General features: G+C 37.6%; 1 protein-coding gene and 1 long non-coding RNA gene across 2 annotated transcripts; one reads left to right on the top strand and one right to left on the bottom strand.

Moving 5' to 3' along the window:
• Nucleotides 1-3617: 3617 nt before the first annotated feature.
• LOC141638553 (uncharacterized) lies at nucleotides 3618-7222 on the bottom strand. Its single transcript, XR_012542105.1, has 9 exons — nucleotides 7054-7222; nucleotides 6502-6678; nucleotides 5992-6029; nucleotides 5770-5847; nucleotides 5247-5318; nucleotides 4842-4905; nucleotides 4427-4523; nucleotides 4000-4263; nucleotides 3618-3809 (listed from the first exon to the last, which is right to left on the bottom strand). It is a non-coding gene; the product is annotated as an uncharacterized LOC141638553 (long non-coding RNA).
• A 5079-nt stretch (nucleotides 7223-12301) lies between these two features.
• LOC141638486 (uncharacterized) lies at nucleotides 12302-13518 on the top strand. The gene is made up of 3 exons (XM_074447900.1): nucleotides 12302-12475; nucleotides 12572-13396; nucleotides 13507-13518. The coding sequence occupies exons 1-3, from the start codon at nucleotides 12302-12304 to the stop codon at nucleotides 13516-13518; spliced, it is 1011 nt and encodes a 336-aa protein (XP_074304001.1).
• Nucleotides 13519-23511: the final 9993 nt, after the last annotated feature.

The following is a 23511-nucleotide window of genomic DNA, read 5'->3' as shown; positions in this document are numbered from 1 at the left end:
CCCTCAAGGGTTATCCAATGGTGTTGGACGATAAGGAGATCTTCATTAATTCTCGTGCTCCCCGTAAGTGGAGTGTACTCATTGTTCTCATTGAACCTTGGGTTGAAGTGCTTTGCAAGTCGAGTTATGAGTCCTCCATTCACTATGTGCTTCATTCCATCATCATCCCCATTTCTAAACTTTGCCCATTTCTCTAGCAAAACTAGAGGTGCATTGACGTGATACCCATCTCTCCCTTGAATGTTGAGGTATGATTCCATAAACACAAGGTCCAATTGGTTCACGATGGCCGGATCTCGGCGGGCGAAGAGAGTACCCGAAAGAAATCGATATGTAAGCCTCAAGATCGGGTTTTGGATGTGAAAAGCAAGACATTCCTTGGTAAGAATGAAATCCCGGCCCGTCATGGCCCTCCACAAGGGTGCAACACTATACTTTTTGGGCTTTGATGTTCGGGTAGGTGAAACATCAAGTCCGAACACATTGGCGAACTCTACAAGGGTCATCATCCTAGAAACATTCTCCAACCTAAACTCTATGCATATCACTTTGTTCACAGTTGTAATCTTCAAAAAGCTTAAGAATTCTAGCACAAGGGACCGATAGGTTGGTTCATACATGCGAAAAAGGGTTGAAAGACCAAAAACCTCAAAGAGAGCTTCTACTTGGTGAAAAATCCCAAGCTTTCTCAAGGTAGCATGACAAAGAAATTTAGTGGAAAGAATATTCTTACTTAGGAGCCGGTGGAAGACTAATCTCTGCACATCATCGAGGAATTCCACATTTGAGAAATCATCGAGCCTTGTGAGGTCTACAATCTCTACATGTTCCCTTCTAATGGTGTTGAGATGGGAAGTAGAAGAACTTCCCATCATCCTTGGTCTTCTTGCACTCCGAAAAGAGGATCTCATTGGTGCCATTCTTGCTTCTTTTGTTGGGTTGTTTTGATTTGTGAAAGAGTAAGGATGTTCCTTGTTGATTGAGTGTTGGAAACCCTGGAAAATTGGGGATTTTTGATTTTGTGGGTAAAGAGAGTGATTTGGATATGTATGGGAGTCATAAGGAGGTGGGTTTTATAGGGTAAGTGGAAAGAATAGTGATGTGTCATTGTATGTGTGGTGGGGGTATTTTAATTAGGAAGAAGTCGGGTCAAGACACCGTGAGAAGACGAGCGGATTCGAGGTGAAGACGCTCGGATTCTTGCTCCACGGGATGAGCGGATTCCTGACAATACGCCCGGATTCTGCCACAGAGAAAATTTCCAAAATTTTGACGCCTCAAGACGGGCGTCCCGAGCATAAGACGCTCGGATTCTTTTAAGATGGGACGGGCGTCTTCTTGAGAAGACGGGCGGATTCTGCTACAGAGATTTTCTTTGAAATGCACAGGTAGAAAGACGGGCGTCTTTCTTCAAATCCGGCCGGATTCCTCAAGACGGGCGTCTACTTTTCTTGGACGCTCGGATTCCACCTCAGTCCAGAAGTCTTCAATTTCTCAGCATAGCTGGACGGACGGTTTTTCCACTAAACGCCCGGATTCCTGCAAGACGGCCGGATTACAGGGACTCCGCACGGATTCAGGCTGCGATTTTTGACTTCTTCTCCTTTCTTAGATGCTTCCCCACACTTAAGCATTTGTTCCTTCCTTCATTCAAAAATCATTAGTAACCCTCCCTTACTTACGCTCATGAAAAGAGTTATTTATTAAAGCAAAATGCAATAAATAAATACAAGTTAGAAGGTTAGTATATTTACAAGTGGTGGTTTAGGGAGGACTCCACCAAACTCTCCCTTAGATTGTCCTTTCAAGGGGGAGGAGGCCCGAGGTAGGTAGCCTCGACCTCTCCAACAAACGTTCCTTCATAGTAGGGTTTCAACCTTTGACCATTTACCTTGAACTTGCTTCCATCTTCCGCCTTGAGTTCGAAATCTCCATATTTTACAACTTCGGTTATCACATAGGGACCCATCCATCTAGAGTTCAATTTTCCCGGAAAGAGTCGGTAGCGGGAATTGAATAGAAGGACTTTGTCTCCCTTGTGCAAGGCCTTTTGTCTAATTCTTTTGTCATGAAGCAATTTTGTTCTTTCTTTGTAAATCTTTGCATTCTCATAGGATTGTAGTCGGAACTCCTCCAACTCTTGGATTTGAATCATCCTCCTTTGACCGCTCAATTTGAGATCAAGATTAAGTGCTCGGATTGCCCAATAAGCTTTGTACTCCAATTCGATTGGCAAATGACATGCTTTTCCATAGACAAGCTTGTAGGGGGAGGCTCCTATGGGAGTCTTATAGGCCGTCCTATAAGCCCCAAGAGCATCATCAAGCTTTGTGCTCCAATCTTTCCGAGTCTTGTTCACAACTTTTTCAAGGATTTGCTTGATCTCTCTATTTGAAATTTCCACTTGACCGCTTGTTTGAGGATGATATCCCAAGCCGGTTCGATGTTGAACACCATATTTAGTCAAAAGGGATGCAAGCTTCTTCTCATGGAAATGTGTTCCTCCATCACTAATGATTGCTCTAGGAACTCCAAATCTTGGGAAAATTATCTTCTTGAAAAGCTTGGTGACCGTTTTTGCATCATCATTTGGGGTGGCAATTGCCTCCACCCACTTTGAAACATAATCGACGGCCACAAGGATGTACTTATTCCCATTGGATGTCACAAAGGGCCCTTGGTAGTCAATTCCCCAAAGATCGAAGATCTCTACCTCTAGAATGCCCCTTTGTGGCATTTCGTTCCTCCAAGATATATTCCCCGTTCTTTGACAAGCATCGCAATGAATGATGAATTCTCTTGTATCTTGGAACATTGTTGGCCAATAGAAGCCCGATTGGAGAATTTTTGCAACGGTTCTCCTTGCTCCATGGTGCCCACCGTAGGGTGATGAATGACATCCTTCCAAGATTCCTTGGATTTCCCATTGAGGGATGCATCTCCAGTAGAGCCCATCGCTACACTCCTTGTAGAGGTTAGGGTCATCCCAAAAGTACCTCTTCACTTCGAATAGGAATCTCTTTCTTTGGTTGTGGTTCAAATTTGGAGGGAGCACTTTTCCAACAATATAATTGGCATAATCGGCAAACCATGGGGTGATGTGCCTTTCAAGTTGTGTTTGAATAGCCATCAAAATATCGTCGGGGAATCACTAGTACAAAAAACCCCTATAGTGGCGGTCATAAATGACCTTTTTGTGGCAGTTTTTAGAGATTTTGGGTGCGCCGTATATCACGGGGTCGTTTACACTTTGCGGCGGTTGTACAACCGCCATGATAGCTTACCTATGGTGGCGGTTTTTAAACAAAACCGCCATTATTGGCTTATATAAAATGACGGTTTTAGACAAGAACCGCCACTATAACTCATCTATAATTTATATATAACGTCGGTTGTTGTTAAAGAACCGCCATTAAATATTATATATAATGTCAGTTGTTATTAAAGAACCGCCATTAAAGGTAAACTAATAGTGGCGTTTCATACTTAAAGAACCGCCACCATAGATAGATATTTTTAAAAAAAAAATAATTGTTTACTACCAAAATTTTGGAAGCAACGTCCTATGGAATTGACAAGCCAAATAGCGAAACTAACAAACAATACATACACAAGAATGCCAACCAACGAATTTGCTTATCATTCACAAAACAATAATGTCGATGTTTAAAATTATACATACAAGTGTATAAATATTCACATACACGTTTTAGTTAATAAACTAAACAACATTTGATGTTCTCTAAACATTTAATAGCTCACATCTCTTTACATCTTTCATCTCCTCAATTAAGATTGAATTGTTGAATCTGCAATAATACATTTAGCAAACTAATAGTTAAAAAAACAGCCTAAATATTATTAAAATCAACATAAGACACTATAGAATGCTCCCAGGTTTGATCAAAAGCTTTTGCACGAGTGAGACAAAACCAGCGATTATACACTAAAGTATCAAATGTTCACACACACTAAAAAAATTAGAGTTTCGAGTTGTACCAGCGATGTATGTGTGTGAAGTGAAAGCCATGGTCAGAGCATCGAGGGCAGGAGCATCAATAGTAGCAGTGACAACTAACCCATCAACAAATATAAATCAATTTTTAACATGACTGAGTATTTCTAAGAGGCTTGGCACCACCAACTAACCCGTCAACAACCCTAATTCTGCTCATCCCCCATTGCACATGTTTGAGAAATGCCCATCAACATGCTTTGCTGCTTTACCATACTGGAATTTAATTTTTTTAACATGAATATTACCTGCATGCAGATGATATTCTCTAAAGCCTAACGGTGACTTTCAGGGAATTAAATTGTTGCAAGTTAATAGATAAACCCTCAAAATAGCATCATTAAGATTCTTGTTTACAAATAGCTTTATGATGCAAAAAGTTGAGAATCCATGAGCAAAATCAAAACAAACCTGACATGGTTCATCCATAATGTTCCCATCTTGGTATCCAAGTGGTATAAGAAAAGAAAATAGCAAAACATTCCCATTCAATTCATATTAAGTCACACTGCATTTGAGATAAAACAAGACCATCACTATGATGTAGTGTGAACAAATAAACTCTACTTTACAATCCCAATAGATGTACATTTACATAAGATAAAGGAAAAGTAGACCACCACTCAATAACTTATTTTGCCATATATGAAGTATAGTTCAAGGCACTTTTACAGAGGCATATGTGTAGAATTAAACAATGGAAGATAACAGATACTTTGAAGTGGCCTTTGCTAAACACACAAGATGAAGGCAGTCCACTCTAAATTATGCAAATAGAAGGCCATAAAGAACAACACTAGATACTTGTATTAGGATGGTGACTTACAACTTATTCTTGGATGGAGTAATTAGAACACTATATGCCAGCCACCTCTTTGCGCAAACGAGAGCTGTACAAAATAAATGGACACATAAATGGACACGTAAATTAGATCTAAAAAAATAATCAAGAGTTTCAGTTAAAGAAAGTCCCTGGCAAAAAACGTCACACTACCACAAAACTATAGCAAAATCATACAATCAAAAATATATGTAATACCATGTGTTACCAAAAACAATCAAGTAATACAAATAAGAAAACACGAGAAGACATCAAAACAAAGACTGAACTTCTAGTACTGACTGTAGGAGAAAGAAAATATGAGAGCTCAATAACTAACCTATGAGTATACTTCTTCTTTTCCCTCGGTAATGTAATAGATAAGTTAAGCAAATATAATGTAGTAATAACCTGTGAGCATGGCTGATCGAATCAAGGTGGAAATGAAGCAAAGATGTAATAGTCGAATCCAGTCGAATCTATCTGCAGGAGTTGGACAGAAAATGGATAGAAAAAGTTTGACTAGTCGACCTGCTGATGACCTAAGACACCAAAGTATGCAGAGCTGAGTTTATGAACATACATTTCTGTCCATTACAGGCACAGCCACAGGTGTATTAAGACATGACTAATAATAGTACAACTATCAAATTTAAGCTTCATATTCTAACAAGATTCCAACATAAGGAAGTCCTACCTCACATTATTGTCACGCCAAGGAGCACTTAGCTTGTACGCAATTTCGATCAAATATTAGATTTTAAACATTAAAATAATATTAGTTTGAATCTGAGAAGATAGAAATGCGTGTTGTTTATGTCAAGAGAAGGATGAAGATATTGATCATCTTTTTTTCACATGCTCTATAGTCCAAAACTGATGAATTACATGGATTAGTGGCTGCACATATGACTTAGCGGGATAGATGTCTAACCTGGACTGGAGGGTACAGGGGTTCTACTTTGAAAAAAAGAATCATCCGGGCTGCTGTTAGTGTGTGTGTTTACCATATCTGGATGCAGAGAAACAAAGCTATTGAGGATAAGCTGAACATGAGGGAGGAAAAAGAATCAAACTTTTCAAAACCGCGACAACTCCTGCTAGACAACTCGCTTAACTACCGATCACAAAATATAACAAGATGAAAGGGAATCACCTTAGTGATCATCTGACCAATGCCTCCATCTAACACTTCTGTGAAAGCCAGCAATTAAGTATTAGAACACATGCTTACCTACAACATCGCCCTTAATTATAATTATCCGAAATTAATAAGAATTGAAGCAACGAGTTTAATCAATCGATTTGGTACTGTGAATTCGAAATAGAGAAAATGCAGCAACGACAATAGGAGAGAAAGAGACGGACAGTCGGATAAATGGAGAGTGAAACCCTAGAATTATATTATATCTCAAAGTGAAGCCACCTATAATTGCTCACACAAAACACATTACACTACCAGTAGCAATATCATAAACCTAAAGATAAAAAACTGATAGTCAAAGAGATAAATCAAAACTACCATCAAAATCTCTTCTTGAAACGCATCGATGACATGATTAAAGTACACCAGCAACAAATTATAGCAAATAATTAAAACCTTAAAAAGCGATCAAGCAATTAAGAACTAAATAAAATCGAAAAGCTTAAAATTAAAAGAAGCAACCTTTGGCATTGTAGTATTGGTCCCCAATGTCGACAATTAGTTCATAGGCATCATCGTCGGAGTAATCAAATCTGAAACCCATTGTTTTGCTCCAAAGGCCAGTCCTGAATTTACAAGTCCCCTGTATAAGTTATGGACCTCGCGGTCATCCACTTCTATATGCTCTACCCATGTCACCTTCATTATAACAAAATTTAGTTCAAATTCAATTTAGTATTACATCAGTTACTGCAAAGTAGGCTAAATGGCTCACAAAAATGGATGTGTTTCTTAGTTGAATATTCATTTCCGTTTAATACAAGTCATCCTTAGGGTTAATGCTGAGTACTACCAATCCCTTCTACCTCGTCATTTACAGGAATTTTTTGTATTAGATAAAATAATTGTATCACGATTGCTATTAGATCAACAACAATATGTATGATCGGAAATTATCATTTGATTTATCTATGTTACTCAAACTTGGTATCAACAAAAATATGTATATATGACGGGAAACCGTATCATTTAAAACCAGTGATGAAGAATAAATAACATAGGAATTCATAATACCTTAGAGTAACCACTAGCAGACCGGATGCAGTGGTGGGCAGGTGGGGGGATGCCTGATGGTGGTGGTTGCCGGAGTTGAATTGTAAAGGGTTTTTGGGTTTTGGCGGTGTGGAATCGAAGAAGACGAAGAAACTGCAACCGTGAGTTTTAATTGTGAGGGAATTGTAATGGGTTTTTATTTGGTGTTTTTTTCCTATTAAAGTCGGTTTTAATTAAAACCGATGCAAAAACATATAATGGCGGTTTTTTAGCCTAAAAAGTTGTCACTTTGTATTAACTTTTCGCGTCATTTATAACATCGGTTGTTAATAAAACCGCCACAATTGACCTATGATGGCGTTTTCTATTTGGAACCGCCATAAAAAGCTTATGTTATCACGTCGGTTCTTACTTAAACCGCCACTATAGACCTTCTACATACATAAAAATTCCCTTCCCGCCAATTTATTGGGCTTTTCGCGTCGTTTCTATTAGAACCGCCACGATAACTGCGTCGTGATAGGGGTTTTTTCTACTAGTGAATGAGTCATTGATCGGGGTTTCTCCATTTTCATCATGAAACCGGATCCTTGACAAGTGATCCGCCACTACATTCTCGGCTCCTTTCTTGTCTCTTATTTCCAAGTCAAATTCTTGAAGAAGCAAAATCCATCTCAACAATCTTGGTTTTGCCTCCTTTATCAAGAGATGTCGGAGAGCACGGTGATCCGAAAATACAATCACCTTGGATCCAAGCAAGTAGGAACGGAATTTATCCAAAGCATATACAATGGCCAGAAGCTCCTTTTCGATTGTATCATAATTCACTTGGGAGGGGTCGAGGGTCTTGCTTATGTAATAGATGGCATGAAGAGCTCTCCCTACCCGTTGGCCAAGAACCGCTCCAACGGCGTAGTTGCTAGCGTCACACATAATCTCGAAAGGTAACTCCCAATTTGGGGGTTGAATGATTGGTGGCGAGATTAATGCTTCTTTGATTCTATTAAAAGCTTCAACACACTCGTCAGTAAATTGGAATTGGGCATCTTTGAGCAAAAGTTGAGTGAGGGGTTTTGCTATTTTCGAAAAATCTTTTATGAAACGACGATAAAAACCCGCGTGACCGAGAAAACTTCTCACCCCTCTAACTTTCACGGGAGGTGGGAGTTTCTCTATCACCTCAACTTTAGCCTTATCGACCTCGATGCCCTTTTCCGAAATCAAATGACCCAAGACAATTCCTTCATTGACCATGAAGTGACACTTTTCCCAATTTAAAACAAGGCTAACATCTTCACACTTTTGCAACACAAGAGAAAGATTATGCAAGCATGAGTCAAAGTCCTTTCCATAAACACTAAAATCATCCATAAAAACTTCCATTATAGTCTCTAAGTAATCGGAGAAGACACTCATCATGCACCTTTGGAAAGTGGCGGGGGCATTACATAATCCAAATGGCATCCTCCTATATGCAAAAGTGCCATAAGGGCATGTGGTCTTATGTTGGTCATCCGGGTGTATAGGGATTTGGAAGAATCCCGAATACCCGTCAAGGTAACAAAAGAATTTGTTGGAGGCTAACCTCTCAAGCATTTGGTCAATGAATGGTACGGGAAGTGATATTTTCTTGTTGCGGAGTTTAATTTCCGGTAGTCAATGCACATACGCCAACCGGTGATCATTCTTGTGGGTATTAATTCGTTCTTTTCATTTGTCACTACCGTGGTACCTCCTTTCTTAGGTACCACTTGGATGGGGCTAACCCACAAAGAATCCGATATGGGATATATGATTCCCGCATCAAGTAATTTCATGGCTTCTCCTTTGACAACTTCTTGCATGTGGGGGTTCAATCTTCTTTGGGGTTGAATGGTAGGCCTATGGTCTTCCTCTAGATGAATTCTATGCATGCAAAAGTCGGGACTTATCCCCTTAAGGTCATCTAGACTATAACCTATAGCCTTCTCATGTTGTTTCAACACATCAAGCAACTTTCCCAATTGGTCATCATTAAGTCTATCATTAACAATCACGGGTTTGGTCTTTGATTCATCAAGGTAAGCATATTTCAAATTTGGAGGAAGGGGTTTCAAAGTAGGAGTTTGTACCTTACTTTCTTCCTTTGGAGTTTCATTGAGAATTTGCTCCATCTCCATTAGACATTCCATTCTCATAGCATACTCAACTTCACTTTCATCAACCTCATCATATTCAAATCCCATGATGGGTTCCTCTTGCTCTTGATTTTGTAAAATATCCTCTAGGATATTATGCACCAATTCGGATTGTGCACGAATAAGTTCCTTGTTAGCTAGAGCGGCCTCAAAGAGATCCACCTCCAACTCCCAATACATGCTCTTAGCCTCACTTGCTTCTAAGGCTTCTAATGCTTGCATGGGATCCTTGAAGTAAGGGATACTCAAGTGGTCCTCTACAAAACAGTCTATTAAATCCATCTCGCAAAATATCAAACAACTCGAAAATGATTAGAACAAACCTTGAGGAGTTTTACTTCCTCAAGGCGAAGAAAGACACAACTAATGACAATAAAAAGAAATCTAAATCAAACAAACACCGTCCCTGGCAACGGCGCCATTTTTGATGCATTCCCGCTAAGTGTTCACAAATTAAGATGTGGTCGTAGGTCACGGTCGAATCAAAACACAATTTATAGCTCCACAAACAACTCTACAATTAGTAAAGAGGCAAGTAAAGGTCGGATCCCAAGGGACGGGAGTTGAAATGAGATTTCTATTGTAACTAGTGGTGTCTAAGGGGTGTCACAAATTGGGTTGATGTAGAAGGTTACTAAACTAAAATAGCAATGAAAATAAACAAGCAAGATGAATTAAAGGGGTGTAAACAATTGATTAAAGGCACTAGGGTGTCATGGGATCATAGGGGAATCATGGGATATGATCATACAAACATGTTCTCAAATTATAAGCAAGCAATTATTGTTGTGATGGATTGAGTTGGGTTATATCTTACAATCCTAAGAAAGTTTGGGTCCCGGAGCCGAATCGATTAGATTGTACAACACCTACAAGTCGACTTAATCTTCCCTACTCAACAACATGCATGGTCTAATGAGACTCGAGTTGGGTTATGTCTTACAAGTCTCATTGAAAAGATAGAAGATGATAGTAAATGCAAGGATTCATAGGCTTAGCATTTCATCAAATATAACATGTGCATGAGTTGAGATCAAAACAAGCAAGCAAATAAACCATGAAAGCATATTAATTTAAGCATGAATCATTCCCCATGTTGGTTTCCCCTAATCACCCATTAACCCTAGCTAAGAGACTACTCACTCATTATCATGTTGATCATGCTAGCAAGGTTGTCAATCATACCAACAATATGAAACATGATGAATAAATGAAAGTAATTAACAATAATTAAAAAGGGATTAAGAGATTATACCTACTAATGATTCCAATAACAAAGCAAGAATAATAGAAGTACTTGAATGCTTGATTGAGAGGTTGTCAATCTCCCAACAATAACCCAAATAATCTTCAATTACCCAAAATAAAGGATGAACAAAAGAGAGATTGAAGAACTAAAACTTGGATTAAAACTTGATTAATACTTGATTACAATATTAAAGAGAGATTTAATTGATATTAACTACACTAATTATTGATAAGAAGAACATGCTCCTCTAATTAGACTAATGGGGTATTTATAGTGGAAATTAGGGAGGATGCATTAGGGTTAACTAAGGGCTAAACTAGTAATTACACTTTTTAAGTTGAGCAAGGAGGACCCGGTATTTTTCGAGAGAAGGGCTTCTTTCTTCGTAGCTTGGAGAAGACAATCCATGCTGTGCTAGAATCCGGGCGGAATAGGGTCGGGACGGGCGGATTCTGGCTTTGGAATCCGAGCGGATTCAGGGGAATCCGGGCGGATTGTGGAGGGGGAATCCGAGCGGATTGTGGCAAAGCCGCTCGGATTGTGCTGCTGCGGGACGGACGGATTGGTGACAATCCGCTCGGATTGTCAGTCAGCAACAAATCTTCTTCTTTTCTTCCCTTTTCTTCATAAATTCCTTGGGGATTTCCTTAGGGACTCAAGGATCCTTTGTCAACATTGCTCTTCTACTATGATATGTACAAAGGCCTTCTAATCTTGTCTCTCCTTGATGCTTAGTCATTGAATTCGATCAATTTAGTCTCGTTTTGCCATGAAAATGCAAGATTCTTACTCCTTTCCTACCAAGGGATCAAAATCTCAAAGAATATGCAAAACAAAGAACTAAAGATAAGAAATGACCCAAATAAGCACTAAAAAGTATGGGAACAAGGCTAATTTGGGGGCTAAATATGCGCCAATTATGGTCACATCAAATATCCCCAAACCGAACCTTTGCTCGTGTCGAGTAAAGAGGTGACAAAGACTAGGACCAATACTAACCTATCCTAATAATATAGCCGATATGAGACAATTAGCGGGTCTCACTCCGCCCCTTCAACTCACAACAAGACAACCATGAGGTAGGGTGCCTTCTTGCAAGGTAAGGTGGGTCTTGCCAAAATGGCGACACATCCAATCATTAAGCACACAAAACAAGTAATGGATGCATCTACAAAAGAATAGCCACTTTCCTCATCTAAGTGGCGGAAATTATCTACAAGGGAAGCAAATCAAGGGTACACACTCCTTCTTAGATGCAATTTCTTCAAACTACTAAGCCTAGAAGGATACCAATAAATCACCTCCAAGTTGTGTCAAGCTAGGGTACCTTTGTCCTCAATTGTTAAATGCTTTTGTCAAGAGTAGACTCCCTATGGTGTTAGAAACACTGGAGGATCGCGGAATTCCCCCTCTTGCCTAGACAAGAAGAAGGGTCGTCCCCTCTCTACCATGCACAAAAATGGATACGATGGATAAAGGGATCGATAGATAATTGAGTTTCACTTTTGAAAGTTTGCTTTTGTTGTTCTTTTTCCCCCCAATTTCTTGTGGCATATAACATTTGAGAACACTTTCTTGCCATTTCTTTTTGATTTTTGGCAATTCAATACTTGACAACTTTCAACTTTTGCATTTCTTTTTGAACATTTTCAAAGTCACCCCATATGTAGTGAGGGTGGTTACTGAGCAACTGGAATTCAATTATCATTCCCTCTGCAGAACCTTGAAGCTTAGTCATTTGTGCTTTGCAGATGACCTCCTTATGTTCTGTAGGGGAGACAGGGTCTCTATTAAAGTTTTATTGAGAGCCTTTGCAACCTTCTCCTCTGTTTCTGGGCTTGAAATGAATTGTGACAAATCTGAAATTTACTTCAATGGCATTCATCAAGGAGAGATTGATTATATACTCAGTATCTCTGGGTTCAAAGAGGGAACCTTCCCTTTTAGGTACCTAGGGATCCCTATTTCTTATAAACGTATGGCAATTGGTGATTGTACTAGACTTGTTGAGAAAGGGGTTAGTAAACTCAGGGGCTGGGGGGCAAAGAAGCTCAGCTATTCTGGGAGACTGGTGTTGATTAAGGCTGTTTTATCTCAACTTCATGTATATTAGGCTCGAATTTTTGTGATCCCTGTTACAGTTCTTGATAGGGTCACTGCTATCTGTAGGAATTACCTATGGAGTAGTAGTGATCAGTATGGGAAAGCTCCTTCAGTGGCATGGGATGCACTTTGTACTGAGAAAAAATTTGGAGGTCTTGGCATAGTGAATTGCAGATTATGGAATCAAGTTTTAATTGGTAAATATACCTGGTGGCTTACTTGTAAAAGTGATCATTTGTGGATCAAGTGGGAGGATCATGTGTATATGAAAGGTAGGAACTGGCAGGATTATGTCCCCTCATTGCAATCTAGCTGGACTTGGAGGAAGATTTGTGCTGTTAAGGACATTTTTAAACATGGCTATCATCTGAATCAGTGGTGTGATGGTAAGTTTACTGTGGCTGCTGGATACATATGGTTGCAGGGTTCTCAGACTAAAGCTCAATGGGCTCCTGTGGTATGGAATAGGCTTAATGTACCCAAGCATTCCTTCATTGCTTGGCTGTTTGCTAAGGAGAGGTTGCTGACTAAAGATAGGATGAGGGCTTTTGGTTTACCTATTGATGGGGTCTGTGATCTTTGTGATATGCATACAGAGGATCACAATCACTTGTTCTACCATTGTGCTTTCAGTATTAGGTGTTGGGATATATTAAGGCAATGGCTGAGTGTCTCACTTCCTACCCAAGATATCCTTCACTGGTGTGTTAAGTGGAGATGCAGATCATTGCTCAAGAAGCACTTGGTTTTTGCTGCAGTGGTGGCTTTCTTGTACAATATTTGGCGGGTCAGAAATCTCTGCAGAGTTGATATGGTTGTTCATTCCCCTACTCAGGTAATGAAGGAGGTGAAAACTTCATTTCAAGCACGGTTCCAAAGTAGGAAATGGCCATCCAAATATCAGACTACCTGGCTATTTTAAGGCATTCTGATACTTTTTGATAGGAAATTATGTAGGTTCCATATATAGTATGTTACTCAAATTTTGTATGTAATGATGGCACGTTTTTCATATTAATATATATATTCACATTCTACCAAAAAAGTCAACTATACAAAAGAACACCCCAAGGAATTCTCCTCCTTTGCATTGACCATCACAAAGCCAAAAAAGTCATGGGAGAGGTCCACGACGGAGAATGTGGCCCTCACATGAGCGCAATGATGCTTACCCGGAAGATCATGCGGCTAGGATACTATTGGACCACCATGGAAGCCGATTGCCGTAACTACGTCAAACATTGCCACAATTGCCAAATCTTCGCCAACATACAACACATACCACCATCCCTTTTATACACCATGACATCACCCTGGCCTTTCTCAATCTGGGGCATCGACATCATCGGGAAAGTCAACCAGGTAGGCACCAAAGGGCACTGCTTTGTCCTCGTCGTCATCGACTACTTCACCAAATGGGTGGAAGCACAATCATATGCAGTCTTGACCGCCAAACAAGTGGCCAAGTTCATTCAAAACAACATCATCTGCAGATATGGGGTACCCCATGAAATCATCAGCGATCAAGGCTCTCATTTCCGGGCGGAGACTCAAGCTTTGCTGGATAACTACAAGATCAAGCGACATCGATCATCCCCCTACCGTCCCCAAACCAACGGAGCGGCGAAGGCAGCTAACAAGACTCTTGTCACCATTATCAAGAAAATGCAAGACAACTACCGCGATTGGCCGAGCAAACTCCCATTCGCACTTGGGGATACCGAACCTCCATTCGAACACCGACAAGCGCCACACCCTTCTACCTAACATACGGTATGGAGGCGGTTCAACCGGTAGAGTTAGAGGTCCCATTTCTACGCATCCTGCTAGAGAGTCAAGTCCCTGAGACGGAATGGACCCGTCGAAGGTACGAACAACTCACTCTTCTAGACGAACGGCGGCTCAACGCCTTGCACAACGTCCAGCTATACCAACGACGTATACAACGGGCATTCAACAAGAAGGTCAAACCCAGGAACATCCAGAAGGGCGACTTGGTCCTCAAATCGGTCCGAGCACCATTACCCGTCGATCCGAGGGGAAATTCAAACCCAACTGGGCCAGACCATACCTGGTCAAGAAAATACTTTTGGGGGGCGCAGTGAGACCGAGTGACCTAGACGGGGAGGTATTTACAAACCCGACCTAGTGGAATATGTGTCCTCCGACAATAATGCGATCACAACTGTTGATCATGATGATCACATGTTTAAGTCTCATTTTAAAGAATACAATTGGGAAGTAATTTTTACTGTCAACTGGTCCACACATATCGGTAATGATTGGCTGTCTAGAGTTTGACATTACTGTCGTGAGACGGTGGTGACCAGTTGATCTCCTTAGGTCATACCTAAAGGGTAACACACTTAATTGATCATTTAATTGATCGTATGACGATACGGGTCAATTAAATTACTTAAAATTGACGGACGATTTTGGAAGTAATATTTACGTGTCTCATTGTAATTTGATTAAATAAGATACGGTCTAAGTAATCGAATTCTTTCATTACTTAAATGAAATTATTGTTTAAGGAAACAATTGCATTTGAATGAATAAATTATTATAAATACAAGATGTTGTGATTTATAATTGGTAAAATATTTTGGTACTAGTAATTATGAATTACTAAGTCGATTTTTGTATATGACGTATTTTTATTAATGCGTTGATTTTTAATATGTTAAAAATACATAACAATTTTATGTGACATGTGACATATGACAAATTCACAAATTCACAAAAATAAAATGGAGTCCATTTTATCCATGTTAGCCGAAATAATGGGAGGATTAAGGAAATATTATGTTTATTGTGTGAGTGGTAAGCATACTGATTTCCCTAATATACTAGCCATGCAAACCTAGTGGTCATTGTGAAGAACATCTTGTGCATGCATTGGGCACTTCCTCTTCCTTCCAGCCGGTTTTACAAGAGGAGAATGGCATGAGTTTTTCTCCTTATTTTTGCCTAATACACTACTTGATAGTTTAGTGCATTATTCATTCACACACCATCTAAAATTAGAGTTTTAGAAAGATAAAAACTTTCTTCTCCTTCTCTCTTGACCGAAATAATAGAGAGACCAAATAATATTTTTGGGTCAATTTTTATACAAAATTAGTATTATTCTAGTAATAATAATATTAGTTTTATTAAGTTGTTATCTCGGGTATAAAACCTTCGGAGGGATTCTCTACTTGAATCCTAGTTCATCCATTAAAGGAAGCTCAAGAAGAAGTGAGTAGGAGAACTCACTTGTGCCCATATAAACCAAAAACTCAATGTAAGAATAAAGATTTCTTCCTTATTTTCTTTATTGTTTGGATGCATAAGATCAATATTTAATTTTATGACTAAATTAAAATATAACATATATGAATATGTTGAGTAAAGAGATATAGATTTCTAACAAGCGGTATCATGAGCCTTGGTTGTTTGCATGCAAATCGGTTATAGTTTTTCCGAGTTATACGATTAACATATAAAACTTGTAAATTTGTGTTATTATGATATATCACAAAATAAATTTATGCATGTTAACGTTTCTGGTCCTAAAATGTATTTAGGATATTTTGGTTATTTTATGGATTTTTATTGTTCATCTTATATTATAATGGCATTAAAAATGTGATTTTATGATTAAAATGTCATTTTCGGACTAAAATTAGCTAAACTTTGAATTTTCCAGTGATTTTTGGATATGTTATCACATGTATTATTTTAAGATGACCTGTAAATTTTCAGAATTTTTGGAGTTTTTATGCTCGAAAAATGGATTTTCATGTTTAAAATCGGATTTAAAAGAAAAATAGGTTAATATGAGATAAATTTCGAATTTGGTCATAGAAATTTAGTATGTTGTCACATGCAATTTTACAAGATGTGTGTAAAATAATAGGCTATATTGAAGTCTTTATGCATGATTTATGAATTTTTGATGAAAAATAGCATAAATAGTGACTTAATTAGTGAATAATTCCTAAAACATACTCCATGACAAAGGAAAAACGTCATATGTTGAATTTTATTATCCATTTCAGATCTAAAATTAAAAAGTTGATAAATATAATTTTTCTCATGTTTTTATGATTATATTTGTTAAAACCGATCAACCGCAACATTGTTTTTCCGGATAAATTTCGAAATTTTTAACCTAAGTTTTTTGAACATTATGAGTGTCATGGTATTTTTCCAGAATGTTCATGAGTTTAAATTTAAAATTTTGAATTTATTTAAAATTTTGTGATTTATTTGAAGTTTATTGCATTTTATTGCAATTTTAGGCCCATTAATGAACAATTTTAGAAATATGAGTTAATTATAGTCAAATAATTAGTGAAGTCTAATTTTGAGTCCTAAGAGGTTAGGGTAATTAACTTGTGCATAAATATGAATTTATGTAATTTTTGTGATTATAAAACGTTGAATCACGCAAATCCGTAAAAACCGTGTAATATACGATATTGGCTCCTTAAAGGCGATTTAGCATAAAATTGGGCATGTTTATACATATTATAATGCTGCATTTTATTTATGATTGTCATAATTTTATTTTATGTAATTTTGAATTATGTAATTTTACTTAGTATGGTCTTAGTTTTTAATTGGTATTACCCGAAATGTATGGGAATATCGATTCAGTTGTAATTTATTGTGATCTCGTATCACCGTTTTGTAATTTAATAGATTTATTTTATTTTATTTACAAATGTATAATACGAAATTATGTAATTTGTTATGTAATTTATTTATTCCGGAGTTCCTTGAAGACGGTGTCACTCAAGAAGGCGATACATAAATACGGTGTTACCTCGAGATGCGTGCCAAAACCGAAGTTCAAGGGACCAATGGAGTTGGTTTCCGAATATGTAATAGTTAAATAGTTTTTCTATTTTAGGAAGGCCATACTAGGATTTATTTTTATGCTTTGCATTTTATTTATATGTTGCATGCATCGCTAAATCGCCATAACTAAAACATGCATTGTCATTTTATCGAGTTTATCGACCGTGTCAATTACAATTATCGTAGTTCACCGCTTTAGTTCACTTAAAACGTGATAGATAATAAATTGACATGACCTCTCGCTAAAACAATCAATTGAGACATAGCCTTACCAAATAGTAGAAACCATGAAAACCTATTTCGCGAGGGAGTGCACTCGGCCATCCTGGGGTACAAACCTTGTTACGTAGGGGAAGTGGGTGATAAATGTCTATCCACCGAATTCGTGTTGATGAGGGTTTCATCGGCCATCCCGTGCCCAAATTAATGTGAATTTGGATCATGGACACATTTATTCGAAATTTGGATTGACCTCAACGGAAGTATTCGTGACCGTAGTCGCATGTGTTCCGGGCTATAGATAAACATTAGAGTAATTTTATCGACCAAGAGTTCTAAAAGTAGAATCGATTAAAAGTTAATCTACCGAGTTATATTAATAAGGGTTTCATCGGCCATCCCGTGCCTAAGTTGACATGAATTTGGGTCTTGGAATCATTTATCTAAGTTGGGTAGAGGTCACTAGATAAATGCAATAAACTTGTTTAAATTAAATTTTTACGAGTATTATTATTATTATTAAAACGACATATGTTTTATTCCTTCTATATTTTGTTTTGTAGACCGATCTTATTTCTCATAACAAATGGCAAATCCAAACACCAACGCCACGCCTCTCACTAATACTTCTTCGCTCCGATCCTTCATGGATCGATGTAAACTTGAAAAGAATGGGTCAAATTTCTCCGATTGGGATGCCCAACTCAAATTAGCCGCCCAAGGTGACGACAAGCTTCGTTACCTCACCGAGGCCTCTCCACCCGAACCTAATACTAAGTCGAGCGCCGCCACTAGGGAAGCATATGAGGCTTACCATAAGGAGTCCGCCGCAATGAAAAATGTGTTGATCTTTGCGATGGAGGCGGATCTCCAAAGGTGAGCCTTTAAAATGGGCACCGCTAATGAAATCTACTCCAAGCTTGTGACAATGTTTTCACAAACTCCGCGGATCGTCCAATATGAGGCGGCCGCGACATTCTTTGATCTCGACATCAAAGAGGGCCAAAAGGTTAGCCCTCATGTGGTGAAATTAATGGAGCTAGTCGAGACCTTGAAGATTCAAAAAGTTGAAATCCCTAAAGAACTTGTTGTAGATAGGATTCTACACTCCTTATCCAAAGTCAACCCGTATGTTCAATTCCGGGTGAATTTTAACATGCAAGACAAGGACGTGTCTCTTGAAGAATTGCACAAGTTACTTGTGCAAGCCGAAAGGGACATGGGGTTAAATGTGAACCCACCCAAGGATGTGCTTAACATTAGCACCAAAAGCAAGGGGAAGTTCAAGAAGAATGGGAGGAAGGGTAAGAAACAAGCTCCCACTTTCACCAAAGCTAGGACTTATGAAGCTAGCACTTCCAAAATCAAGAAGGGTCCTCTTGATAAATGCCATTATTGTAATGGTGTTGGACATTGGAAAAGAAATTGTTCCAAATACCTTGGTGATATTAAGGCTGGAAAGATCACTCCAGTAGGTAAATGATTATCCTTTCTTTTATGTTTCTAATTCAACTATGGTATTGTGATACAAAGTTGTGATAATGTATCCCCTTTTTATTGTAAATAGGGCCTCCACCAAGCAAGGACAAGGGAAAAGAAAAGCAAGCTTGAAAAACCATCGAGAAGCTAGGAATAGCTTCCATGAAGCTTCGCTTTTTATTGTCTTATTTCAATTATGTTTTGGATTTTAGAACCTTTTGATTTCCGTGTTCGACATGAAAATGTATTTTGGATAATGGTTGTAATTTGGATAATGGTGGTTTGGTTTGCAACCCAAGTCACCCATTTTATCGTTTTTATCCTTGTTCTAAAATTCGTCTTTACATGCTTGCTCATAGAAACATATGATTATTCACTCAAAGTGATCTAATAGACAACTATAATGATGGGATTCATTATATGTCCACACGCTTAAGGCTTGTGTATGATCATTTATAAAGTGACATTGAGTTAATGAACTCTCTTAAAGGAATGTCAATCACCAAGTACACTTACAAAACTCTAAAACAATTAGTCAACCTATGAGATAGTCCTCCTTATACTTCAAAAATCATTATTTGTGTCTCATAAGCTATCTTTGAATCTCTAGTGTATTCATTCTAAAGATAGAGTGGGAGAAAAATGAGGACACAAAGAACACCAAGATAAATTTGTGTACTTGTGTAAATGAGATCTACGCAAGGGAGAATGATTTGAATGAAGGTATACCTATTTATATGGTATACACGAATAGATGAGATCTATGGTCTCGAATAGATTTACGTGACAAAAGAGACCAAGTGAAGTAATCAAAAGAATATTTTCTCAAGATAACTACAGGAGGAGACCAAAAGATAGTTTTTGTATAAGAATGACTAATATAAAGTCTTAACAAGAGTTTTGACTAGTTTATGATAATTTTTTGACCAATAGTTTCAACATTGATATTTACTTAAGAGCCTAAATGAATCAAAGTTACATCCTAGAAAATAAATGAGATTTATGACTAGAAGTTGCAAAGATTTATATACTGATATCTTCAATAGCTAAGTTTTAACCACGCTAATGTCATTACTTAACCTCATTATGAAAATAAATTGGTTAAACCTCCTTCCGAAAAGGCTATTTTGAAGGACGTGCATTAGATATTGTTCATATTTAAATAACGACATTGCCACAAATCATTATAAAATGAATGAGTTGGAGATTAAGATCTCCTTCCATAAGGTTGAGATTGAAACCTTTTCAAAGTAGGTATTTTGAAAGGATATGATGGGAACATATATGGTTTCATCTTAATAACTTTGCGAAGCAACATATATTCCAATTCTTGGAATGTTTCGATTGAGTAGTCATTTTCGAAACATGTGGAATTAAGTGGGAGTTTGGAAATTATCATGTGAAGACATGGAATTTAGTGGGAGCAATCATCTTGTAAATATTTACAACTCACTACTCATTGAGAATGACGAGCTAATACTATTCTTTCACAAAGAAGTATTTGAGTTTTCAATTCTGGATGAAAATGGACTATGATGAATCCAATTGCATCAAGAGATGATTGGATAAAGTATTGAGATATGCACATCGAATCAACAAGAAACGTAGGTTATTCATGTAAATGAAAAATGGAATTGCCATTATCACTCATGGTCGTTCATTGAACCTAAGAATGGTTGATCTCATGATTATTAGTAACTAATGTTTCCGCCATTAGAATAATCATGCACATGTCCAATAATGAATCATATACATAAGAGCATGATGATTTATTGGCAAGCCATAGAAGAAGCGTCATGAATTATCGAGGAGAATCCGATGAGCGATTTCAGTGTTTGACAGAAGACTCTGATATGTGTCAAGAGTTTGCACATATTAAAATTCAAACAACACGTAAGGATTTATGAAAATCCTAAGCTTTTCAGCTAAAAGGAGAAATAAAAATTTTGGAATAGTACTTAGTTGAAGTAAGAAGTACTCAAAACTAATATTCCCTAATATGCTAGGACTTGTGAGAAGTGTTAGGCTAATCATCTTGACAAATTGTTGCAAGACTCTACAAAACATATACCTAGTGCATTGTGTGTGGGTGGAGTACTTGAACCGTACGAGTTATATCATTCACCACAAATTCGTTTGTTATGTGATAATCGACAAGGAAGTTCTTTCAAGATAAAGAACAAAAACCGAGGTTGTGAACCTAGATGTGTACTTGGTAAGGTTCATGCTATGAGACATAACATGAATGTAAAGGAAAATGCGATTAAGAAGTTTTGAACACATGGACACATGGTATGTTAAACTTCTATTGCAATCAACTAGTGTTAATACACTTACGATATGCATCACAAGGTTGTAATACGTATTGACCACCTGAATGTGATGTCGACATTTGTCGTTTGAGTTATTATTTACTCACCTTATACTTTGTTACATCCAAACGGGTTGTAGAGACAATTGAACCCCGTTAAAGTGAACACGGATTAGCATTGTATTCGCTCATAGTTACTTACATGAGGTGACGTCTCGAAGTGACTAGAATGTGATGCGATCGATGGCAAGTTCAAGTGCCATGGAGTCATATGAGAATGACTAGTCGATCACATAGGCAGACTGTTAGGAACACCTTGTCGGGCCTTATGACCGCTTATAGAGTTCTGGCAAATTTATATAGCCTGGTCGTGGCGAGAGCTACTATAGTATTCAAATGAGTCGATTATTTTGACTAAAGACTATTCGCCTGAGATGGCACAGTTTCAGATTAACTTTGATTTGTGTTACTACGACCTTCGTAAATGGGGTCAAATGGGCATATTTTGGGTTATGATGGTTGTGGCTAGTCGAAGGGAATGAGTGCGATATGAATTGTCCACCCCTAGTCAGGGTTATAACAATATCTCAGGGTCACTCGAGGAGTAATGAACTGGAAATGCGTGGCCACGCTCGGAATGTATCCATGGTAGATGAATCCGGTCAATCAATTATTCTCCGAATCGAGGAAACCACTCTCGATATAATCACTTGCAAGTACGACCTGAAAGACACCTTGCATTGAGTGGGAGATAGTAATAGGGCAAGAGAATTGGTGACGCACACTTGTCGAGGACAAGTGGGAGATTGTTGGAATATGTGTCCTCCGACAATAATGCGATCACAACTGTTGATCATGATGATCACATGTTTAAGTCTCATTTTAAAGAATACAATTGGGAAGTAATTTTTACTGTCAACTGGTCCACATATATCGGTAATGATTGGCTGACTAGAGTTTGACATTATTGTCGTGAGACTGTGGTGACCAGTTGATCCCCTTAGGTCATACCTAAAGGGTAACACACTTAATTAATCATTTAATTGATCGTATGACGATACGGGTCAATTAAATTACTTAAAATTGACGGACGATTTTGGAAGTAATATTTACGTGTCTCATTGTAATTTGATTAAATAAGATACGGTCTAAATAATCGAATTCTTTCATTACTTAGATGAAATTATTGTTTAAGGAAACAATTGCATTTGAATGAATAAATTATTATAAATACAAGATGTTGTGATTTATAATTGGTAAAATATTTTGGTACAAGTAATTATGAATTACTAAGTCGATTTTTGTATATGACGTATTTTTATTAATGCGTTGATTTTTAATATGTTAAAAATACATAACAATTTTATGTGACATGTGACATGTGACATATGACAAATTGACAAAAATAAAATGGAGTCCATTTTATCCATGTTAGCCGAAATAATGGGAGGATTAAGGAAATATTATGTTTATTGTGTGAGTGGTAAGCATAACGATTTCCCTAATATACTAGCCATGCAAACCTAGTGGTCATTGTGAAGAACACCTTGTGCATGCATTGGGCACTTCCTCTTCCTTCCACCCGGTTTTACAAGAGGAGAATGGCATGAGTTTTGCTCCTTATTTTTGCCTAATACACTACTTGATAGTTTAGTGCATTATTCATTCACACACCATCTAAAATTAGAGTTTTAGAAAGATAAAAACTTCCTTCTCCTTCTTCTCTCTTGACCGAAATAATAGAGAGACCAAATAATATTTTTGGGTCAATTTTTATACAAAATTAGTATTATTCTAGTAATAATAATATTAGTTTTAATAATTTGTTATCTTGGGTATAAAACCTTGGGAGGGATTCTCTACTTGAATGCTAGTTCATCCATTAAAGGAAGCTCAAGAACAAGTGAGTAGGAGAACTCACTTGTGCCCATATAAACCAAAAACTCAATGTAAGAAAAAAGATTTCTTCCTTATTTTCTTTATTGTTTGCATGCATAAGATCAGTATTTAATTTTATGACTAAATTAAAATATAACATATATGAATATGTTGAGTACAGAGATATAGATTTCTAACACGACCAACCTAGACCA

The sequence above is a fragment of the Silene latifolia genome, unplaced genomic scaffold (genome assembly GCF_048544455.1).
Source record: "Silene latifolia isolate original U9 population unplaced genomic scaffold, ASM4854445v1 scaffold_20.1, whole genome shotgun sequence".
Lineage (NCBI taxonomy): Eukaryota > Viridiplantae > Streptophyta > Magnoliopsida > Caryophyllales > Caryophyllaceae > Silene > Silene latifolia.
This window is presented reverse-complemented; position numbering and strand designations above follow the sequence as displayed.

Coding starts and splice junctions, on each gene's coding strand:
- LOC141638486 (XM_074447900.1), top strand. CDS start 12,302: ATGAATTGTGACAAATCTGAAATTTACTTCAATGGCATTCATCAAGGA. Junction 12,476..12,571: donor CTAGACTTGTTGAGAAAGGG/GTTAGTAAACTC, acceptor CATGTATATTAG/GCTCGAATTTTTGTGATCCC.